The 10,502-nt window shown below is 43.6% G+C and overlaps 1 protein-coding gene across 2 annotated transcripts in view; it reads right to left on the bottom strand.

The window, feature by feature from the left end:
- ST8SIA2 (ST8 alpha-N-acetyl-neuraminide alpha-2,8-sialyltransferase 2) overlaps positions 1 to 3,856 on the bottom strand; it is a 181,578-nt gene extending 177,722 nt beyond the window's left edge. For both annotated transcript variants that reach the window (XM_018569033.1, XM_018569035.1), the window contains exon 1: positions 3,345 to 3,856. In XM_018569033.1, coding sequence (XP_018424535.1) covers positions 3,345 to 3,442 — 98 coding nt within the window. In that variant the 5' untranslated portion in view covers positions 3,443 to 3,856. The remainder of the gene's footprint in view (positions 1 to 3,344) is intronic.
- Between the last annotated feature and the right edge of the window lie 6,646 nt (positions 3,857 to 10,502).

Below are 10,502 nucleotides of genomic sequence, written 5' to 3'. Positions count from 1 at the left end.
AAATCCCCTTCCCCTGCCCCCCCCCCCCCCCCTACTCTTAGGGAAATCACCTATTATTAGTGCCTATAAAGAAAAAAGTGGGGGTTTATACTTAACCACGCCCTCATCTATTCGTAGCACTTAGGCAAAGATGGGGTCACAGTACGTCTGGCTAGATCCATGAGCATAAAGAGCTGAAAGCTCACAAGGAGATGATCTTGCAGGGGACTGGAGTGTCTTCTTTAGAAGGAAGGTGACATCATGCCCAATGATGTGGAAGACAGGGGTAAGGTAAGTATAATAGGTACATTTTACACCTAGCAACAGCAGGTGGGGTGCTACTACTAGTCACAGTAGGTGAGGAGCTGTTGCTAATAGTAGGTGAGATGCCATTGCTTGTAACGGGAGGTGAGATGCTGCTGCTAGTAAAAGTAGGTGAGGTGATACTGCTAGTAACAGTAGGTGAGATGATACTGCTAGTAACAGTAGGTGAGATGATACTGCTAGTAACAGTAGGTGAGATGATACTGCTAGTAACAGTAGGTGAGGTGCTGCTGCTAGTAACATTAGGTGAGATGCTACTGCTAGTAACAGTAGATGAGATCCTTTCTGAAAACCTCCAAAACTGATTTTTTTTTCTCTGCTATGCAAATGGGCTGGGGAGTTTATATTTACAACAATGAACCCTGACTGTACTGTGTTTGCAGATCTCATTATCACTTGTAAACTAGCTTTGCACAATGTCTACCCTAACAAAGAGTTAAAGATCTAGACGCCTGGCTTCTCCATTGTATGGTAATGAGGGCAAACTTAATTAAAGGTATTGAGGAATGAAAAATGAACTTGGATAATAAATCTGTCTATATGCACTAGAAACCAGGTATACAAAGGTTTTAAAGGTGCTGATGATGCAACCAAATTGATATATTCCCCCCAGTGTGTACCTGGTTTTTATGTGGGGACAGGTTCTCTTTACAATTGTTCACAGTAGCTTGCAGCATGACCAAAAGTCTGCTCCAAAGAAACCTCTAAGGTTATTGGTATTTATATAGCACCAGCCGTTTACGCAGCACACATGCACATCTGTCCCTGCCCTCAAGGAGCTTACAATCAAGTGTCCCTATCTCACATGCATATATAGGAGGGCCAATTTAGGCAGGTGCCAATTAACCTGCCAGCATGTCTTTGGAGTGTGGGAGGAAACCAAAGAACCCTGAGGAAACCCACGCAAGCACAAGGAGAACATGCAAACTCCTTGTAGATAGTGACCTGGCTGGGATTTGGACCAGGGACCCCCTGTGCTGCAAGGCAGAAGTACTACGGTAACCAATACTTCATTGTGCTGCCCAAGATGTGAAAATTATTTTTTTTAAATGATTTTTTAAGCTGCGTGAATGGGAACACAAAACAGCCATATAGAGGATTTCTCAAATTTGACTGAAAAAGTGGAAGTACACTTTCAGTGACTGGATCACCAGAATAGCCAGAAGGAGGTTAGCAACAGCAGCCCCATATTTCTCTTAGGAAAGTTTGTATTATGTGTCAGAGCTCCTGACATTCACATTTTACCCAAGCTCAATCTTCAATGCAAGGACTTGGGAGCAAGGTCAACATTAACTGAATACGGTGATATGTACACAAAGCATCCAATCAGATGTTGCCATTTAGGTTCTAAATTGTACTGCAAAAACCTCTGGAATCCAATAGGTGGCCATGAGCTACACTGACTCTTTGCTTCGGGTTTTATACATGACTATTAAATACAAAGGTATGCTCTAAAGCTGGCCATATACTAGTCGAATTTCATTAAAACATTTTGTTTACTGAATGTTTGTTTTTCTAATAGTTAATGAGGCCAAATCCATGATTGCTTTCGACCGCCGTGATGAAAACAAATCGAAGGGGCACAATGGGAATCCCAACAGTGAATGTGGTTTTCTGTTCATTCTGAAATTGAATATTAAAAACAAATTGGATTTCAAACTATGATCCCCCGGTCTCTGATGGCGTTATCAATTGTTCTGACGAGATTTTTTGTATGAATGTTTGTAAGAAATTCAACCAGTGGATGGCCAACTTAGCAGAGGCTAAGGAAGCACCAACTTCATGGATTGCTACAACAAGTGTTATTCTGTTTTTCCATTGTTAACAAATAATCCTCTCTGACACCTAGAACAACATTTCACCAGTTGAATAACAGTAACAAAACTCCTCATCTTATCACAACATGGATGGACAATTACAAAGTCTCTACTGTAATGTTATTTTTGTTCTGATCAGTGGTTGACCCAGGACTCTGGTTTTGGGGATGCTTCAGACCACTGAAATCCCAATGCATGCCATATCAACTTGTGTCCATGTGTTAAAAGCAGACAGGAGGGTGAAGGGAAAAAAAAGGCACTCAGCACACCCTGGAGATGCCATAAAAGCTTAGCTCATCCCCACCGCTGTCTACTATTGATCCAGACACGTGTGATGACAGTGCCAGCAGTATGGGCAACCCACCACACCCAGCAATACATCATAGCCACTAGCCACATACACAATGCACCATCACTCAAGAGCCCCATATGTCCAGGTGACAGCAGCAAGCCAAGCATCATCCCTTGAGTGAAAGTTTAAATATTAGCCCTGCTCTTCACAGCCAATGACTTTTACATCAAAGAGGCACAAGAAAAAAACTAATGAGGCTTCATAAAGACTTGTCAGCTTCCTCCTGGACTAGGAATCATACAGTAGAATGGCTGTGGAATCCAGATCCACTGTGCATGCCTATAGCAGAAACAAGTCTACAGATTTCTTTTAGAGGACTGTGTCAATTCTTGGCAGAGTAGCCTGAATGAGTATTCATGTTGTCCTATGAGTACATCTTTGCATCATCACAAGCATTGTTTTCCAGCACACATTGCTTTGCATTAGGAGCCTCATAGGAATGCTCCTGCATTAGGCACGTTGCTTTCCAACAATATGTTGCCTTGTGTCTAAGCAGAGTTTCATTAAAAGGCTTAGCCTGGATCACCCTCTTCTTCCACTTATGTGATCGCTGCTAATAGAAATAATCAAAGGGGCTGCAAACAGATCAGATCCAGCTTGTAGGCAAGAAGAGGGGGATGCATGCAGATCGCCATCAAAAGTATCGATTCAATGAATGGAAACAGTGTTGCCCATCAAGCTAGATGCCATAAATACTGCTCAATGACAGGGACCCATGGGGGCTGATCGCTTACTATGTACTAAGATGAGAAAAGAACACGATAGAGTTAAGCAAGAGGCAAAGCTGAAGTATGAAGACAAAGAAACTAGATAATGAGCGACCTCTCTGTGCCCCTCTAGCGATTCCAGCATGACAAATGCAAGCTATTTACCCGATCTCTTGCTCCAGCTCGGAGATGTCAGCCAGGATGAGGAAGACCACTAGGAGGGTGACAGTGACAAGTACCCAGCTCCTGAAGTCCGGATTCATGGCTACGCTGCTGTTGGCGAGCCCTGGCAGTGCAAACCAGCGAGGTGAAGGTGAGAGAGCTGTCAGTCTAGTAGCAAGTCAATCCGGGCTTGAGGCAAAGAGCAGACAGGTCCCCCTTTATTCTTCCTGTGCTGAGTGCAGGTGGAGATGGAGGGGGGGAGCGAATCGTTGTCACCTATCATCAGAGTGCATGCTGCTCTTCTCACAGACACTGGCAAAGAGAGAGAGATCCATGCAGAGCACTGACATCCACTGGCTGACACAGAGATCCTCCCTCTTCCCCCTCCTCTCCTTCTCTGCTCCTTAAACTTAGTGTAACAAAGGAGAAGTGCTCACCTGGGAGCGGGCACCAAGAGCAGGCAGGGACTCTCAGTAAGAGAAAGCAATCAGGGAGAGAGGATGACAGCAAGTAACACAGATACACATTGCCTAGAGGAATTAGAGAGGGGTGGGTTACATAACATGCACTGGAAGCTTGTGTCTGGCATTATGCTGATGTGATATTATAGTGCCATGCACCTTGTAATATCTCTTGTAAGAAAATGTTTGATAATGGTTGAGAAAGTGCAGGGATCGTTAGAACGCTTGTTGGTAAATAGGAGTGGGCGCTGGAGTTGGGTTGGCTATAGATTCTAATGGTCCTGATGGTGACAACGCCACCAGTGTTATAACATCTGCAAAGGAGTGCCTATTCCTTCTATACAGAAAAAACATATAAACAGCGCTCTCGGATGGGCAGCAAATTAGCTTAAAGGCGTGTGTGCAGCCCTGGGAAACAGGAGGAGAACCTGTGGATTGTGAATATTCAAAAAACCATTCTATACTCAGCCTATAATATTCAGGGTTGGGCAACTCTGGTCTTCCAGCTGTACTTTAAAGTGACACTAAACCCAGAAGTTAAAGGAGAACTATGGGGCAACCTATTTTTGCCTATAGTTCTCCTTAGAATCATGGGAGGACATACTGTATACTGTGTCCTCCAGTGTTTTTCACTCAACCCATAATTCTCCTTTAAATCTTAAAAAACACATTCAAGTACCTTAACTATTAACAAAAATGTAACTTATTTGTATCACTCAGCTGTAGATCCTCAAATCATCTCTGAATTGGTGCTGACACCTTTCCTTCTGAAGGATGGCTACTTTTAATACCCATGGTCCCTGGGTGTGTTGTAAAGTAGTCACTGCTCCAAGCTGGCTCCTGTGATGGACTACAATCTCAATAGAAATTAGTAAACTAAACATGAGATTGTAGCTCATTACGGGAACAAACTTGGAGCGGTGATTACTTTACACACATCCTACAGAAGGAAGGACAGCGTCCGCACCATTTCAGAGATGATTTGAGGATCTACAGATGAGTGATACACAAGTAAGATACATTTGTGGTAATAGTTAAGGTACTTGAATGTATTTGTAATATTTAACTCCTGAGTTTAGTGTCACTTTAACTGCAAATTCCAACATGCCTCTGCCTCTGGGGGTCATGCCTGTAACTCAGTCTTGCAATGCCTCATGGGACTTGTAGTTCCACAACAGCTGGAGGGCCAGATAAGCCCACCCCTGGTCTATATGGTATAACTAAGTTATCTTACAAAGGAGTGAATAAGCCTTCATTTAAAGCTTAAAGGAGAATTATGAGGTGAGTGCTTTTCACTCACCTCATAGTTCTAGCCGACCTGTGACAATGAGACTGTCACAGGTCGGCTCAGTAGATCGAGAAGTGAGCGAACACATACTGGCGTTCGCTCACCTCTCCATCCTGTCACAGCTCTCTGCCGTGGCAGGGGAGGGGCTGGATTCCCCCCTCCCCGCTCCGAAATGCCAGCGCTGACTGGCGGATCGAACGGGGAGGGGGCGGGAACAGCTGGCTCTGCCTCTAGATAGGCAGAGCCAGCTGTCACTCACGCAGCTGGGCGGATCCATACATAATTGTCGGGATCAGCTTCAGCTGCGGCGTCTCAGTATACTGCGAGGAGCAGCTCGTGGTGTACTGTGGCGTCTCAGTATACCGCCAGCTGTAGCTGGCGGTATACTGAGGTTAGGGTGACGGGAGGACGCTAGTTTGTGGCCTCCCGTTACCCTAAGGAGAACTATGGGTAAAAGCCCTAACCCCATAGTTCTCCTTTAAATCTAGGCAGATATAAAAGACACAAATCAATGCAGCATTGTAACATATTATTATAATGTTAGATGTATTTTTAAAATACAAGCAGTGTAAGCACCTGACTTTGACTTGACATCGGCCTCTTCCAGTTCACTGTACAGCAGGGCTTGAGTGTGAGAGGGAGAAGCAACACTAAGAGTCAATCAGTTCATGTCCTGACAAGAAGCACACTGATAGGAGAAAAAAAGCTGAGTGATATAGAGATGAGCTAATCGCTCTTCTGCTTTTCCTTTCACTGTCCAATCACAGCCTAGGGGTGGATGCAGTATGACCTGGGCTTAGGGGAAGTTGGTTGAGTGATGCTGGCCATTGCGCTGAGGACATCTAGTGGCAGAAAAAAGTACTGGAAGAAAATTTCTGTATTGAATGTGAATATTGCAACAAGAGATAGATTTGTTGCTTTATCTTTTAATGGGCTGTTCATTTTTATCTTGTTGTTTGTGACTGAAGATCGTCTTTAATCCATATACAGAGTCATTGAACAAATGCTAGTTAGGAGGATAAAATTAATTCTGTTAAAGTAGATCTAAACCCTGAACTCAGTGGCATTTAGTTTGCTAAAGTACTGTGTATCATAAACAAGTTTTTTTGTTTTTTTTTGTAGTATTGTTTTCACATTTTTTGTATCCTTATTTATATCTGATTGTCAGCACAACATTTCTCTGGACCGGCTTCCTAATAGTGACATTGGTGTCAGCATGGCAGCCTGTAATACAAGCAGGGGTGTATGTGACTGGGTAAAAATGCAGGATCACAATTGGGAGATAGGGCCAGAGCATTGTCACCACATAATGGTAACTGCCTGCACAACAGCCTTCATTCTAGATTACTAGAATGAAGGAAAGCTCCAGCCGGGAGCTTTACAGTCAAGCTGCTCGTCGGGCTCGTCGGGCTCCACCGTCCTCTCGTCGTACTATATGTATATATCTATATATATATATATAGATATTAGGGATGTCCCGATGCCACTTTTTTAAGACCAATTACAAATACTTTTTCTTAAAGGGACAGGTGACATTTAAAAAAAAAAACATTTGACTCACCTCTGAACTCCATGTTCACAGCTAAACTCTGTAACCCTCATTCAGAGCTCACCTTTGCCCCCTCATTCACAGCTTACCACTATACCCCCTGTCCACAGCTAAACTCTGCTCCCCCTCGCCACAGCTTACCTTTGCACCACAATTCACACCTCACCTCTTCACCACCCAGCCACAGCTCATCTCTAAATCCCCGTCCACATCTCAGCACTTCTGCCCCTCCCCCTCACTCCAGCTCTCCTCTGTACCCACTTCCACAGATCAACAGTGGGTGGAAGCAGCCTGAGCACCCAGGGATGTGGGCATGTGCCCTGGGTGCTTGACGGTACTGATACCCATGGTGCATACACATAGGAACAGTGAGGACCCCTTATCGTGAGCAACTATTGACTGTCTTCTTTGCCATCCCAGCACAGGCCCTTACTCACTCTTGCCTGTTCAATGGAGGTGCCTCACGAGGTGCCGAATGCTTTTTTTCTCCTTTTCGAGGACGTTGGCGGTGCTGAGCGGCTGAGCGTCGCGTCACTGTTGTGGGCGGAGTCCTCTGGGCAGTCGCTGGCCAACCACATTAGGACCCCACCTGGAGCGCCGCCCACAGCAGTGACGCGACGCTCCTCCAGCCTGCCCAGAGGACGGTAAAAAGGACCCCATACAGTCTGCTTATACTTCAGCAAGTAGACAATATGACAATGTCTCACCAACTCAAGGTTGTCACATATACTTAATGTGTCACAGTCCCAGGACTTTAGGGATTTTCATCAGCAACCTCCTCAGAAGTACTCTGTACCCTTTAGAAGCTCTCAACTCTTCCACACATCCCTCGTGTGTCACAGGCTCACTAAGCCTCCTTGACTGTCTCCCAGGTGCATCCAGCACACACACAGCCACCTGGCTCCACTCTGGGTGGAGTCCTCCTGACTCCTGAACACAATCTGTTTCTGTTCCCAGCAGGAGACCTGACCATCAGCTAGCATGCTTTCCATAAGGGCTGTGCACAGGTGTACAATCACTAGGTGCTGGCCACTACTAAACCATTGACCCAGGAATGGAGATTTCATCCCTCCCAATTCTCTTTGAAATCTCCCAGTTCCAGGATCACATGCCAAATCCAGAAAACTGCAAAGACTGTTTCGACACTTGCTTTGATGTGCATCTGATTCTGTAACTTTTTGTAAGTGTTTTTATATGTTTTACTAAAGCAGTGTTTGTATACATTACACTATATACTGTCCACTATTTTATATGGTCGATTGAGTGAGAGTCCACTGGGAGTCGGTGGAAATAGTCTTGGTTTCAGATCAGGGGAAGGAAATGTTGGGATCCTGTGGAGACAGCAGATGGGGATCAAGATTGGATTTTGACCATTTTGGGCAAAGAATCTGGTGAGTACATTTGCATGTTGTCTAACATCAGACGAGATATAAAACTACAATCTGCACTACTTGGAACTTTGGGCACAATCTCATGGTTCATTAGGAACTTTGAATAGTGGATTTTATGTCTGTGATCACTGTCGGATGGACTTTGAAGTGATTAACACGCCACTGTTGGCTTACACAGCTTGAAAGTTTTTCTATGTGGACTATTCAGTATTGAAATATCAATTCACGTATTGGATTTAATCAATACATTTATATTTATATATTTATGTACACTAGGAAATATTGTGCCTGTCGCTGAGATCTTTGTCACTTGTACCTGTTTTTGTGAATTATTGTGCCACTCAAAAGCAATGAAGGGTTATGTGTCCATACTTGCAGAACATGTAAAATAATAAAGGAAGAACTTTATATGAATCCTAACTTTGAAAGAACTCTGGTTAAATTTTTTCTCTCAAAAGTAGAGTACCCCATAATTTTCAATTACTATACTACAATAAGCCAAAATCACTTCATTGTGTATAACAATATCTCTAATAAATTACAGTTTGTGCTGCCACAGTTGAAGTAAAGCGTTGCTACGTGATAAAAGCTATTTAACTGTTTTGGTTATTGAATGCACCATTTGGAAGAATGGAGTTCTGTTCCATCCAAGCTTGTAACAGTAGCAAATGCCTCCCAGTGGCGGCAGCTCTCCTGTTGTAGACACAGATAGCTACTGCAAACAATGTAATTCAATCCATCGTATCTTGCAAATCCCTAAACAGATGCTGGGAATTGATTTTTAACTCTTAGGACAGAGTCTTATGAATCTTAATAAAAAAAGGAATTACCAATTGCCAGTGTCAGACTGGGATATAGAGCAGCTAACAATAAAACAAACAATAAGGACCATTGGAGCAAAAAAAAAAAACCCCTTAAAAAAACATATTTTAGGAGCATGGATTGAAAATAATCTAAATGTTAAATAAACAGTATGTTTTTTTCAATTGCTAAGTTATTGTTTATATTATTAGAAAGAATAAAGTTATTTATCTATAAGTTTTTATATTTCATCTGAACCCTTCAGGGTGATCTCTAGTGAATTATGTAGCCGGTGTGAAACTGCCAATTCATGTAACCTTCATTTTATATATTTATTTTTGATTCGTGCCCTTAGTAAAGTTTTCCTCAAAAGAAAAACGCCACTGTATAGCAAATAAAATTGCTGTAATTTTCTAAAACGTTTAAAAAAATTCAATGCAATATGGCAACCTGAAGGTGTTCTGTACAAAGGTGTTCTGTACACCGTTGGTGTTCGTAATGCCCCAATAAATGTTATTTCCAGCTTGTGTGATTTATCCACAGATTTTCACAAACGATACAAGTAACATTTCCGCACCCCTCTTCAAAAGAATTTATTTTTCAGATACTCTCTAAAAGTGAACTATGTCTTAAGGGATGCTGATGCACAGGGAGTACAGCTGGTACAGATGTAACAGGCCCGGGCAGACTGGAGGGGCCAGGCCCCAACCAAGGTGTTTTTGCTGTATAGTGTAATAAACACAACTCCTTGCTACGGTCCAGACCCCCTTATACAGTAACAGCTACTCTGTGCCTTCTTGTTTACATCATAGGAAGGGTTTTTTTTATTTTCAGGAGGTGGAGCTGCAACATTGGCAGGCTGCACGCAAGGAGTGTTGAGTGAGGGAGTGGAGCAGAGCCTGGAGTGGTAAGTATAATTTTAAAATTATCTTTTTTCTCTGCAATGAGGCCACCGGATGGGGGATTTGGTGAGAGGGCGCTGCTGGGGTGGAGGGTCCACTGAGAGGGTGAGTTTTCTGACTAGGTGTTATTCTTGGCAATAACCCTGCCCGAGCCAGGCATGTAGAGAAGGAGTTGGCTGGGGCTTGTTCTCCACTGTTGACAGGGACTGCCAGAATGCTTGTTTCTGCCTCAGTCAAGCAGGAGGCTCTACTCTCCTAACACCCACTCAGCCGCAGAAGACCACGGCTCAATTATATGGAAATTGTGGGATTTGCATATTAATGACCCACAATGTGATTTGTATATGAAAGCTGTGGTACTTAATTCATATGCAAATCACATCATAGCTCATTCATTTGCAAATTCCCCACTCTAACACAAATCAGTGAGGAGGGGCTGGACAGTGGAGGGGCAGGTCCTAGAGTAGTGCTGGAGTAGAGGAAGCAGGGAGGGAGTTGGCCACAGTGGCCACACACTCTCGTCACTTACAGCACACACACACTGTGCGCCCACAATGCCCACACACACTGTGCACCAATATCACCTGCTCTGTGCATCCACATCACCCACACTATGCACTCACACCGCTCACACATAACCCACTTTGTAATCCCACTTTCCCCAGCTTTGCTGGTGTGGCAGTGTTATTTTAAGTTATAATTACACTGACACACCAGAGAAGAATTGCAAAGTGCAATATAACCCATTTTCCCAGCTTCACTGGTGTGG

Source organism: Nanorana parkeri, unplaced genomic scaffold (genome assembly GCF_000935625.1).
Source record: "Nanorana parkeri isolate BGI_ZX_2015 unplaced genomic scaffold, ASM93562v1 scaffold1278, whole genome shotgun sequence".
In the NCBI taxonomy this organism is placed as follows: domain Eukaryota; kingdom Metazoa; phylum Chordata; class Amphibia; order Anura; family Dicroglossidae; genus Nanorana; species Nanorana parkeri.
The sequence above is the reverse complement of the archived record's forward strand: the minus strand, read 5'-3'. Positions and strand labels throughout refer to the sequence as shown.